At 46.2% G+C, this 13,688-nt stretch overlaps 2 protein-coding genes across 2 annotated transcripts in view; both read right to left on the reverse strand.

Annotated features, from left to right (window-relative positions):
* The window catches only part of LOC119390825 (uncharacterized), a 94,650-nt gene extending 94,001 nt beyond the window's left edge, over positions 1 to 649 (reverse strand). The window contains exon 1 of the mRNA XM_037658532.2: positions 467 to 649. The gene's annotated coding sequence lies outside the window, so the exon portion shown is untranslated. The remainder of the gene's footprint in view (positions 1 to 466) is intronic.
* Positions 650 to 5,174: 4,525 nt separating this feature from the next.
* On the reverse strand, positions 5,175 to 13,372 carry LOC119390826 (uncharacterized PE-PGRS family protein PE_PGRS3). The gene is made up of 2 exons (XM_037658533.2): positions 13,266 to 13,372; positions 5,175 to 6,630 (listed from the first exon to the last, which is right to left on the reverse strand). The coding sequence occupies exons 1-2, from the start codon at positions 13,306 to 13,308 to the stop codon at positions 5,762 to 5,764; spliced, it is 912 nt and encodes a 303-aa protein (XP_037514461.1). The 5' UTR covers positions 13,309 to 13,372; the 3' UTR covers positions 5,175 to 5,761.
* Positions 13,373 to 13,688: the final 316 nt, after the last annotated feature.

A 13,688-nucleotide genomic window follows, 5' to 3' on the forward strand; every position in this document is an offset into this window, starting at 1 on the left:
TTTTTCTGAATTATTTTTCCTTGGGGCTTATATATATATATATATATATATATATATATATATATATATATATATATATATATACGGTGCATGACGGTGGCGGCGACGGGGACGGACAATAACCAGCCGAGACTGCCCATATAATTGATCGCAATAAAAACAGAGACGCTACAAATGCAGAGGAAAAGAACTGCTTGTATGTCGACGCAAGCAGTGCTAACTGAAAGTTAGCATAGAAGCGCTATTTCTCTGCTTTTATGTATACTTAGAAACCCGAGCGGCTCTCCAGGAAGTACACTGATGAGCGAAACATTTATGATTTGAATTGCTGAGAAAAATAGAGATGAATGATCGATATTGTTTACCGGTTAAAATGGTAAAGGATGACATGTGCAGGCGATGTAAAAATAGAAATATTGGCGTCGTTTTGAACCGGTTCGAAATTGTCAAAGGGAGCACAGCCTACCTATGAGAAGTATCAGCAGCAGGCTCAGCTTTCCTAGTGTCATTGTTCTGCTTAGCGACTCTTTCTCGGACGTCTTGGAGGATAAGCCTGGTGAACGCATGTTACGAGCACGCAGAAGACGACCTTGCTATTGCGATTTAAGCACACCCCTCCTCCTTTTTTTTTCTTGCGTACTGTTCCTGCGTTGTGCTCAAGTCAACGAAAAAGTAATAAAGACCGACAGGCGACTCAAACAGGAGCATGCAATACACGTCTCAGCGAATACAAAGGGAAGAGATGCCTGAATATCTGTTTTTTTTTTTCGTATAGAAATTGGAGAACGTTGTTTTGCAATGTTGTATGAGATCTAGGGAAACGAATGTCTATTGTTATTTCACTCAGACTCGTCAAGGTTCAACCTTGTAGGCAGAGGCTACCTGGAGCTGTTTTCGGGCACTTTCTCGACTGCGCACTTGAGCACTATGAAGTTTGAGCTAAGACTCAGATATATGTGCTCTTATAGTCGCAATTCATTCAAATGCCGGTGCTTCAGAAAAGGGTGCACTAAATAAATTATAGCTCGGAAATGATGCAACTAGTGTCGCTCCTGTCATAGAAGGTAACATAAGGAGGCATCAGAATTTTTCGGTGACTGGCTTTGCTTTCGAAGAAATTAACCTAATTATGAAACGGCACAACGAAAGGACACGCAACACTGACGATGAAGAAGACACGAAGACAAGCGCCGGACTCTAAACTAATTTTCATTGGACTTCGATACACATTTTTTGTACCCGCACGTGCTCACGCACATCATGAAAAACACGAAGGAAGCAAAAAGGTATGAAATATGCCTATTCAAATACAAACTTTATTTTATTAAACATTCGTTGAAAGTCCGGCACTTGTCTTCGTGTCTTCTTCATCGTCAAAGTTGCGTGTCCCTTTCGTTGCGCCGTTTCATAATCATGAACCCTTACCAAACTCGCCCTACTATGAGTGCTACTGAACGTGATATCTATTACATCGGGCTTCCGTGTCGTCAACAATGTTCATCTATCCAACGCCGCATATGTGGCTTCAGTCATTGCAGTGTGTGTGTGTGTGCAAGGCAAGGGTGTTTTTGTAGCATGTGCGCTACGGCCTAACCCCTACCGAATTTCAGTCGGTGTGCGGATTCGTCGCCCCGTCAAGAGGCCACGCCAAGAGAGTCGCGAAGATCGCCATCTCGGAGCGGTGGCGTAAAAGCCGCATGTTCATAATCATATCATGGTTTTGGGACGTCACATCCCAACAATTATTTGGCCACTCACTCATTACGCCCTAATTAAACCAACAGACAATGAAGCCAACGAAAGTATAGGAGCCTCGAACACAGATGGCAGCACATTATCTAATGTTTGCTGGATCAACGCCTCCTCTAGCTTGATATGTTTTCCGCTAGATGGACATAGTTGTCCATTTTTGAAGCTGTGTGAAAGTTCGTGCGTGTTTTTAGCGGCGATGGCTCCACTATGCATAGCGTCGCGCAAAAAACCTAGTTTGATGGACTCACCAATGCGCCTACAAATCGCCGAATGGGCTCATTTTCGTCGTGACACCTGCCGAACAAAATGCGTTAAGGAGACTCCTTCCACTACATGACACTTATGTAGCGTTTTTTTCCGAGGCAGTCGCAAGTAACATCCTGGCTTTGTGGTAGGACACCTGCTGGCCACGCACTCGACCCGGGTTCGATCCTCAATGGGACCGAAGGTTTTTAATTGTTTATTTGCATCTTTCTGGATTTTTTGGTCACGGACAATTTTTCACTCACAAGCGACGCCATCCCCGACGCCGACGACGGAATTTCTGCGAAACGAGCTCTTTAACGCGCTATCGCGTTAAGGTGCGGCCGCCGCGGCCTGTTTTGGATTCCGCGACTTTCGGTTGAACAGTCGAGCACCATAACAACTAGAGCGCCGTGGCGGGTGGAGTGAGTGGCTTAAAGCTGGCCACCTTATTGCATAGGGCTATTTAATAGCTCTTGATGATCACTAACAACAGTGACAGCATCAACAAAGTTTGCAGCTGCGTAAGTATGCGTATTGCCTTGCGGACCCATAGATGGTGCTTGACAAAAATGATGAATTATGGCGTAGCGGGCACTTCGCAACTGACAAAACGCGTTCTTGGTCTAGTTGGTGCATGGTCTGACAAAAATTTGGAGGCACAAAGGAAGGAGGACAAAAAATGACGGGACTGGCGCCATGTTGTTAGATGGCACCAATCCCGTCATTTCTTGTCCTCGTTCCTTTGTGCCTCCAAATTTTTGTCAGACTTCGCAACTGTACTTGCTGGGGCACGGCCAATGTCACAGGCACAGGCGTTACTTTCCATGCAGTGTCGTTGAGAGAGAGAGAGGCTGAGACAGAAAACTTTTATTGGTACAAGTATGAGCAATCTTCCTCGTAGGGTGGAGCTCTTAGTTCAGGGCCCCATTGGCTAGCGCCACTCCGCGTGCCCGCTGAATCAGCCGACGCTGCTCCTGCGGCTCAGTGCTGGTCAGCGCAGTCTCCCAGGAGGAATGTGACGGTGAACGATTAGGGGAATCGCCCGGTGGATATGGACAATCCGAGGTGCAGTGATGCAGGTTTAGCCGAGAAGCAAAGCAAGACAAGCCAATGAGAACGCGATGCGAATGACGCCCAAATTACTCTATCGCCTTCCGCTTTCAAGGCGAAGCTTAAGCGTGCTCCGAGTTTTGGAGGCTTATGATAGCTTGCTCCTGAATATGCGCAGCACATGTCAAGTCTGCATAGTCGTTACACATTGACTATACGTAGAGTAGTTCGCGTATCACGGCCGCTCAGTTGAGCATCCGTGTACGTATGGTGACGCTGTTAAAAAAAGCTATGTTTTAAAGAAAACCACTGGGAATGAAGCGCTCTGGATTTACTGGACAAATGTTTTTGCGCACGGTTCAATTTGGTGTTGCAGAAATCACCAGACTTCGAGGTCAGTGTCGCCAGACTGCTGCCAAGTTTGGCGGCTAAATTTGCCCCTACAGTTCCAGCTTTCCCGTAAAGTTCTTCTGTAATCCGTCGTGCATTTCGCAAGTGCCTGCGCGTTTTGTTGACATCGGCTCTTTTAATTAGGTCGAGTATATTGCGTCAGCGGTCGCTACAGTGAATCAGGCGACAATGCTGGCAATTCACTGTTCTCAGATATTGTGCCGGCAGCAGTTACTGAAGTTACGTCCAGCATGTTGTCCCATCGGCTCTAACTGTTTTGTCAGTGTCCGTGGTGTGCCCGTGTCACAGTGGCGCCAGTAACCCACGTGCCGCTTCACGGTTTTCAGTGCCTTGCCAGCGTCCGTGGTGTGCCCAAATCACTGGAGCGTCAGATCTAGCGCGTTTTGTTAAAGGAAGCGTCGTGGCCTGTGCGGCGCTATTGAATCAGTTTCCCCAGCGAAGCGTGTCGCTGTGCGTCGTCGACACGGCGCGCACAGCTACGAAGATATTCCATACTTCGGAGACAACGAGTGCGATGTATCGCAACGCTGCCCACGCAGTGTCCGGACTTCTGCGACGCCATTCAGTTTCGCCGGTAAACCCGTCGTTGCGCGTGGATTTCCTACTTTTGAGATAAAATCGAGTCCGAACGCTTGAATTCCCTACTTCCGAGACACGATCGAGTCCGATCTGTTAATTATAGGACGGAACGTACAAGCACTTGCAAAATGCCAGCGGATTACACAGGAACCCTACGGGAAAGCTGGAACTGCAGGGTCAAATGCCCCCAAGTCTGGCAACAGACTTATGCAACACGAAACGGAACGCTGCCTATTTTTGCTTGTAGTTACAGGAGATACAGGAGACATGTCAACTGTGTTTCATTGACGCAAATGGTTGGTTCAATCAGGCCGAGACAACTACGATACACTGCCTTGGGCTGAAGATGAACTTGCTATGCTTATCTTACCGATGAATGCTACTTTCACTACTCAATTTTGCGGGTGAAGGTAATAGTCTTTGTTTCGGATCTGATGGCAGCGCCCAAACAATGAATATGCGTCGTTCCAACGAAATGTATAAAATGCATCCAGGACAAACAGAGAAAACACGTATTTTTCATTATTATTGATTTAGTCGATTCTGCAGACTCATGGTCCAAGCAGATTGATCAATACAAAGACATATAGTAGCGATGACAGAACAATAATAACAAGGGCTGACGAACGGTATTTTGCAGTCTGATCATTCATTTTAGTAAGGCGAAGGCGAAGGCCATCTTTTTCTTCTCAGCCAATGTGTCGATCCTGCCCCGTCACCCTTCGAAAGCTTTGTGCAACTAGCGTCGTTTTGCACTTTGATTTGAGGCACCTCACCTGGTTTTGTACTGGCTCCGTGATGGGCCCACCTTTGAACAGGCTGACGTCATGTGATGACGGCATCTTGTGACGTTACGTCGCGTGATGTCACGCCAAAGTTTGTGACGTCATGATGACGTTACAAAATTTGGCGATCTATGACGTCATGATGACGTCATTGGTGATGTAATCACGTGATTATAATTTTTGCATCACTCGTGCTGTGGCCGATGCCGCGGGACGCCGACGCCTACGGTCAATTTGCACATTTGATGATGTATCTGACGCTTTTGCCTTAAAATCTTACATATGACAGTGCGAGGAAAATGTGCAAACATACATTCTACATGGCAAGGTTAGGCGAATAAGGCAAATGCATCCGTGAAATAACCTCTTTTTAATCTCTCAACTTATAGACACGACAGACATCATGGGGTCAGCACACTTTTTTATAACAGATGCTCGTGTTAAACTGGACTTTACATAGCTGAACGTACACGTAAAAAGGCTATAGAGTATGTAGCTTCAACTGGACTCTTGTCACAAAATGCATTAAAAAGAACTTTAGCAGCACTTGGAGCAATAGCGCTATTCATGGAAACCTAAGTAAGAGAGTCGGCGAATTGCGATTGTTGTAGTGTATATTTGAGCTTGCGAGAAAGGTGCTTGGCTCTTATTAACAAGTGAGTAAGTGGACCCAATATGCAATTGCTTGCTTATAGAAGAAAGCAGAAAAAAAGCAGCCTGTTCTATACGACATATTTTCGCAATAGAATCAATCACCGCCGATAAGCCGACCTATTTTACACAGAACACAGCAAAAGTACATCGGCTTTGATTTAGGAGGCCTAATTAATGCTGGCCTTAACATTATGCTCACAAATGATGTTTGATTCGTTCTCGAAGCCACCTGCGAACATTTATACTTGTTCGACAGTGAACACTGCAGGTACTGCTCCTGCCGCTCAGGCAACATTTTTTACACCGAGGCCTACACCAGCATCTACACCAGCGCGTGGACCAGAAACTCCACCAGAAGTTCTACCAGTTCCTCCACCAATACCAATACTTGCGCCAATACTTGCACCCACGCCTGCACCTGCTATTCTACTAGCGTCTCCACCAACACCAGCGTCAATGCCAGCACTTCTAATTCTACCAGCGTCTACACCAACACCCGTCACAATGCCTGAACGAGCAGCTTCCGAGCGCAGCCTTTCTTGTCGTCTTTGCAGGCGCGCTATACGACGCAACAGTCGCCGCACCCGACGCTGATCTCTGCTAAGAGCAATTCTTTCGCCGAGAGTGCGAGTTCTTTGACTTCTTCCTGTGCCACCCTCTCCACTCAGTTCAATGCGGCCTCCCGATTGCCCTAGGAGCGGCCCCACATCCATTCCTCCCGCCAAGCCACCGGCACCTCCAAGTCCCGCAGCTGCCGACATTCCTCTGAGCAGAGTTGGCTTTAGTCTGCCAGAACCACGCAATCCACCCGCCACTCCTAACGCGCCCGGGCCCACTCTTGCTGATGAGCCTCCTCCTGCTCCGTCCAGGCGACCTGACAAACCAGGGGAACCGGCTAGGCCTCCCTCCAAGGAAATGCCGTCAGGGCCCGTGCCTGGAGGTCGGTCTGCTCGTAATGATCCAGTAAGTGCGCCTCCAGAGAAACGCCTGTCTGGCCCAAAGTTTCCCTCCGAATCTTCTGGTTGGGATTCTGGACCAGCAAAGCCTTCACCGATGCCACTGATGCCGCCTTCGAAACCACCAGTACTTATGCGCCCTTGTAAGCTGCCGTCTCCAGTGCCCATCGCGAGGCTTGGGGCTCCAAAGCTGGAACCTAAGGATGCATCAAATCGTGATTCGGTGTTATAAGCATTGCCTACTCGTAAGTGTTGTTCTACAGTGAATGTGACTGGTCTCAGAATGAAACGAACGTTAATTACTTCGCATCTCTCTCAAGATTATAAGAGCAACGAAGAAAATTAGAATGACTAAAGGGGCTAATTAGACCATATACATAAAAATTCCTACGTTTTCTGGGAATTCTGCATATAAATCGGCTTAACATATTTCATGAGTAAACCACGAAGAGTATTTCATTCAGTTACATATATTTGTGCAAACAAAGTGGAGGCTCCATCTCTCAGTGAACGACAAAGAAGGAAAAATGCAAATTAGTTTGGTCTCCAGAAACTTCACTAATTCAATCCTGCAGATGTATTGGACAACGGAGTCTATGGTCCCAGTGTGGAAGTATAAGGAGATCAATAACTACAAAAGGCTTCCAATACGTTTAACGCGATATACGTTAAGTGAAATATAATACGCAAGCTGCACTGAAAGGTAATGTGTTTTTTTTGGCTCATTTCAGGCTCTTTAAAGCGAGTGAGGCGTTTCGTTGAAAAAGTACCGGTATCTGTTTTCTTACAGTCATTAACACTGTCGGAAATGCTCCTACAAGGTTACTGTTATTCGCAATGCAGACGATATAAAAATATTTTATTTCCTGGCGTAAAAATGCTGATGCCTCGTTTATACACACAAAAATGTTAGGTTGAGCTGTAATAGCTTCCCAACTGTATATTAGGCGGTGATTTTATGTCGAACTGTTTTATACAGTGCGTGAGAACACCCAGATTGAAAAAAAACGTCAGGCCTGCGCTGAGTCCGCAGCACAGTCACAGCGAAAGCTGGAAGAGCGGCGTTTCTAGAGCACGTTAAGCTCTCTTGGGGCTACAATACAAGTACACTAGAAAGGTACCCACTACGCCATAAATCACAATTTTTGTGAAGTTGGGAAGCACCTACTAAGCAATTATTCGTCATTCTGCGGAGAAGCGAGGCACCAGCTACGCGTCTGTAAGGCATTATGTGCACTTTGTTGACGCGACGACTGATGACGATGAAGAATTGTGGCTCAGCCCTTTGTAATGGGTTGGAATTTTTAAACGACCGACCAGCGATGTAATTTGCATTGGGTGATGCCCGGTCGCTATTTCCCTCTCCCGTCATGCTGTATAACATACGTTGACGTGGGAGAGAGACGTGGGGGGGGGGCGATTAACTTTACTGATACCCCGAGGAAATGGATCATGCGCTTATGGGCTTCCTTGGCAACCAATACAAGTGGACTTGCGAGGAACCCACAACGCTATAAATCATTGTAATTTTACTGAGACCCCGAGGTAGTGGATCATGCGCTTATGGGCTTCCTTGGCAACCAATACAAGTGGACTTGCGAGGAACCCACAACGCTATAAATCATTGTAATTTTACTGAGACCCCGAGGTAGTGGATCATGCGCTTATGGGCTTCCTTGGCAACCAATACAAGTGGACTTGCGAGGAACCCACTACGCTATAAATCATTGTAATTTTACTGAGACCCCGAGTTAGTGGATCATGCGCTTATGGGCTTCCTCGGCAACCAATACAAGTGGACTTGCGAGGAACCCACAACGCTATAAATCATTGTAATTTTACTGAGACCCCGAGGTAGTGGATCATGCGCTTATGGGCTTCCTTGGCAACCAATACAAGTGGACTTGCGAGGAACCCACTACGCTATAAATCATTGTAATTTTACTGAGACCCCGAGGTAGTGGATCATGCGCTTATGGGCTTCCTTGGCAACCAATACAAGTGGACTTGCGAGGAACCCACTACGCTATAAATCATTGTAATTTTACTGAGACCCCGAGGTAGTGGATCATGCGCTTATGGGCTTCCTTGGCAACCAATACAAGTGCACTTGCGAGGAACCCACAACGCTATAAATCATTGTAATTTTACTGAGACCCCGAGGTAGTGGATCATGCGCTTATGGGCTTCCTTGGCAACCAATACAAGTGGTGTTGCGAGGAACCCACAACGCTATAAATCATTGTAATTTTACTGAGACCCCGAGGTAGTGGATCATGCGCTTATGGGCTTCCTTGGCAACCAATACAAGTCGACTTGCGAGGAACCCACAACGCTATAAATCATTGTAATTTTACTGAGACCCCAAGGTAGTGGATCATGCGCTTATGGGCTTCCTTGGCAACCAATACAAGTGGACTTGCGAGGAACCCACTACGCTATAAATCATTGTAATTTTACTGAGACCCCGAGGTAGTGGATCATGCGCTTATGGGCTTCCTTGGCAACCAATACAAGTGGACTTGCGAGGAACCCACAACGCTATAAATCATTGTAATTTTACTGAGACCCCGAGGTAGTGGATCATGCGCTTATGGGCTTCCTTGGCAACCAATACAAGTGGACTTGCGAGGAACCCACTACGCTATAAATCATTGTAATTTTACTGAGACCCCGAGGTAGTGGATCATGCGCTTATGGGCTTCCTTGGCAACCAATACAAGTGGACTTGCGAGGAACCCACTACGCTATAAATCATTGTAATTTTACTGAGACCCCGAGGTAGTGGATCATGCGCTTATGGGCTTCCGTGGCAACCAATACAAGTGGACTTGCGAGGAACCCACTACGCTATAAATCATTGTAATTTTACTGAGACCCCGAGGTAGTGGATCATGCGCTTATGGGCTTCCTTGGCAACCAATACAAGTGGACTTGCGAGGAACCCACTACGCTATAAATCATTGTAATTTTACTGAGACCCCGAGGTAGTGGATCATGCGCTTATGGGCTTCCTTGGCAACCAATACAAGTGGACTTGCGAGGAACCCACAACGCTATAAATCATTGTAATTTTACTGAGACCCCGAGGTAGTGGATCATGCGCTTATGGGCTTCCTTGGCAACCAATACAAGTGCACTTGCGAGGAACCCACTACGCTATAAATCATTGTAATTTTTGAGAAGTAGGGCAGCAGGCACTGTGCCATTTTTCGTCATTCTAAAGAGAGCCGTGGTACTTGCCAAACGCATGTAAGGCATTATGCGCACTCTGTTGATGCTGTGCCTGATGACGACGAAGAATTATGGCAGATCCCTTTGTAATAGGTTGGAAGCATTCAACAACCTACTCGTTGCGCAATTCGCATTGTGCGACGCCTGCTTACAGAATTCGCGTTGTGCGACGCCTGGTGCTTATTTTACTCTTCTACCACGCTATATTGCATATGCTAATGTGGTTCCTTCCCGACATGAAGCCTGTATAGGACCTTTTTGCAAAGCAGTTTCAAGCACAGGCATGGCTCAGAGGTTGAATACGGGGCTCCCACGCTGAGGGCCCAGGTTCGAACCTCGTTCCATCCTGGAATTTTTTTCTTATTTTGTTTTACAGCGAAAGCTGTTATGAGATCATTTCAACGGCCGTTACTGGTTACGGACGTTGAACCGGTTACGGACGTTGATTTCGAGCGATACTGGTTACGGACACCGGCGGCGGCGGCGGACAACTACGGCGCCAGAAACGGCCGGTGAAATGATCTCATAACAGCTTTCGCTGTAAAAAACGCCAGGCCTGCGCGGAAAGCGCAGCACAGTCACAGCGAAAGCTCGAAGAGAGGCATTTCTAGAGCCCGTTACTCTCTTGTGGCTACTAATACAAGTACACTAGCAACGTACCCACTACGCCACAAATCATAATTTTTGTGAAGTTGGGGAGCACCCAACACGACATTACTCGTCATTCTGCGGAGATGCGAGGTACCATCTGTAAGGCAGTATGTGCAGTTTCTTCATGCGACGGCTGATGATGAAGAATTATGGCTGAGCCTTGTGTAATGGGTTGAAAGTTTTAAACGACCCACTAGTTACGTTATTGGCATTGTGTGACGCCCGGTCGTTATTTAACTCTCCCGCCACCCTTTATTACATACGTTAACGTGAGAAAGATAGAGAGAGAATTAACTTTATTGAGACCCTGAGGAAATGGATCACGGAGCCTTTGGGCTTCCTTGACAACCAACAGAAGTAGACTTGTGAGGAATCCACTACGCTATAAATCATCATAACTGTTGTGAAGTAGGGAAGCAGCCACTACGCAATTTTTCGTCATTCTGCGGAGAACCGTGGTACATGCTAAAAACCTGTGAGGCATTATGTGCACTTTGTTGATGCTGTGACTGATGACGATGAACAATTATGGCAGAGCCCTTTGTAATGGGTTGGAAGCATTCAACAACCCACTCGTTGCGCATTTCCAATTGTGTGACACCTGGTTACAGAATTCGCGTTGTGTGACGCTTGGTTGTTATTTTGCTCTTCTACCACGCTACATTGCATATGTTAATGTGGTTCCTTCTCGAGATGAAGCTTGTATAGAGTCTTTTTGCAATGTAGCTTCAAGCAACGGCATGGCTCTGAGGTAGAATACGGGGCTCCCGCACAAAGGGCCCAGATTCGAACCTCGTTCCATCTTAAAAATTTTTTGTTATTTCGTGTTTTTTTTATTTCGAGCGAGAGTGGTTACGGACACCGGCGGCGGTGGCGGCTGCGGCGGACAACTACGGCGCCAAGAACGGCCCTTGTTCTGATCTCATAACTGCTTTCGCTGTTATGAGATCCCCGCGAATCATCCCCGCAGAAGCCCGAGACATTGAGGAAGGTTCATGAAAGGAAATAAAATATATCATTGTGCGTTTGCAGTTTGAAGCTACAATGAATATAATAATAATTGTTGTGGTTTAGCTTCCCAAAATAAGCTACAATGAAATCCACGCGGACTTATCAGAACCAAAGCTTCCCAGATGACAAGGTAGAAGAGGCCTACTTGAAGTAGGTCCTCCCCCCCACCCTCTGTCCCATTGCCCCCTTCCCGTTAACCAGGGAAAAATAAAGTTGTGCATTCATTCATTCATTCATTCATTCATTCATTGATTCATTCATTCATTCATTCACTCATTCATTCATTCATTCATTCATTCATTCATTCATTCATTCCCAGATGACAAGAAATCCGGTTAAGTTCGGGATTCGAGCCCAGGAACGAGCCGTTTCTGGGCCGGTCGCCCTCCGTCGCCCCGCATACTTACTTCTATGACGTTGACAATACTCGCGGAACGGGCAAAACGTCACGGATGACCTGAATGAGCACTCACGCGTATTCTGCGGCCGAAATAAAATACGCTAACGGAAAAATGAGCCACGGCTAATCAGCCGGAATCGAAACAAATGCACAGCAATGGAAAAGTCCAAACGTCTCGAGTTTCCAACTTAGGTATGAGGAGTCCATGAACGTCTTCTTTTTATGCGAAACGATCGCAATATATACGCTCAGAATGTCGCCTCGGATAAGGCTAGAAAAACTCTCATGATGCACTCGTTGATTTTAGCCTGTAGGTAATTCACTTGGTGTCAACGCAAATGAGTTAGACGCAAAGTTACCGTTGTACTATACACAATATTAAGTACGCGACTACTGGCAGAAGACATTTGGGGTATCATTATCTCTGATTCAATGCGCGATACAGACTATAGCAGCAAAAAATGTAAAATACTGTTATCCGCAATCTCATAGGAAATGTAAGAAAAGACATGTTGAAGCAGAAAGAACAGAAAGGCTGTTTCAATAAGATTTATGTACGTGAAACAGAACGTCGAATAGGTGTGTGATAAAAATTGTTGGGGTTTAACATTACAAAACCGTGACATGAATATGAGGCACGCCGTAGTTGAGGGCTCCGGAAATGTAGACTACCTGGGGATTTTAACCCGCGCCGTAATCTAAGCACGGAGGCCTCAAACACTTTCGCCTACATCGAAAATGCGGCCGCCGCGGCCGGGGTTAGATCCCGCGAACTTCGGGTCAGCAGTCGAGAACCATAGCCAATTGATCACCGTGGCGGGTTAATAGGTGCATATATGTATTTTATGATGCAAAAGAGTTAGGCAAACGACCGCGTCAGTATAGTGCAGGCAAAATAAAACTTTCACTGGCTGATTTTCGGTGGAATTTTAGTGGAAAGCTATGAAAGAGCTCTGTAGTCGGAAACATCGTAATACTAGGGACCATTGAGCCCTGATGCGCAAAACAAGGATGATACACAACAAAGAACAGCGCCACCTCTACTTTACGTGTAGAATATCTTTTGCTTATGCATGACTAAAATAGCAGAAATCGTTGCCATGAGGGCATATTTTCTCAAGGACGCTCGGTAAGTGCACCTACGAAATTGTGGAACAAAGCGTAGATGGAAGTCCTCTTTGCTATTTTGACGTAATCGTTCACGACGCCCAAATTATTACAAAGTAGAGATTGGCAAACAGCGCTTCTTCACTCTCTTTCTATTTATTATTTTGTCTACAGTAGCGTGTTCTCCAAATGTAGCCGCGATGAGGCGCTATAAATCAGATTGCCCAGACCTCTGAACTGGTAATCCATGTGCGAGAACATTTGCTGCATTTCATACCGCGATAGCTTAAAATTTCAAGGTTGCTAACGTGTCTTTCCAGCATTTGTGCGGAATAATTTCACGAAATATGTGCAAATATGGTACATTATCTTGACTCTATAGCGCGCCGAGCTATGGTTGTATGGGGAACGAGCATTTCCAGTACATACCTAGGAGTCCCACCGAAAAAGCGGCCAGATAAATGAGTTTCATCGTGCAAAGGACACCGCGATGAAGGTCTTAAAATGACGGTTTTGCTTTTATACGCGCCGCTGGACCAAATATACTCTGCTGCAGCTCATTTTATTTTTGCCGCCGTAGAAACACCAGCTTGACGTAGTGATAGGATAGGCTCTCAGTATAATACCTGCAGTATAGTTATATATAACTGCAAGTTAACATGCGGCTGACCACAAATGTGAGCAGCTGTAATCAAGATAATCCATCATTTCTTCAGGCCATGCTCTGAGCATTTCTGTGGAGACCTCTGTCAACAACGTAACTGAGTACAAATACACTCGAACAATAGGTTTACGGTGAGATGCGGGCACGAAGAATACTCTGAGCTCTACACTGCGGGTGCAGAGTTACTA

Source organism: Rhipicephalus sanguineus, chromosome 4 (assembly GCF_013339695.2).
Source record: "Rhipicephalus sanguineus isolate Rsan-2018 chromosome 4, BIME_Rsan_1.4, whole genome shotgun sequence".
NCBI lineage: Eukaryota > Metazoa > Arthropoda > Arachnida > Ixodida > Ixodidae > Rhipicephalus > Rhipicephalus sanguineus.

Bases quoted from the DNA above. Each gene is read 5' to 3' on its own strand.
- LOC119390826 (XM_037658533.2), bottom strand. From the start codon at position 13,308: ATGAAACTCATTTATCTGGCCGCTTTTTCGGTGGGACTCCTAG. The intron at 6,631-13,265 runs GTATGTACTGGA...ATGCATCCTTAG, and splicing joins TTTTTCGGTGGGACTCCTAG to GTTCCAGCTTTGGAGCCCCA.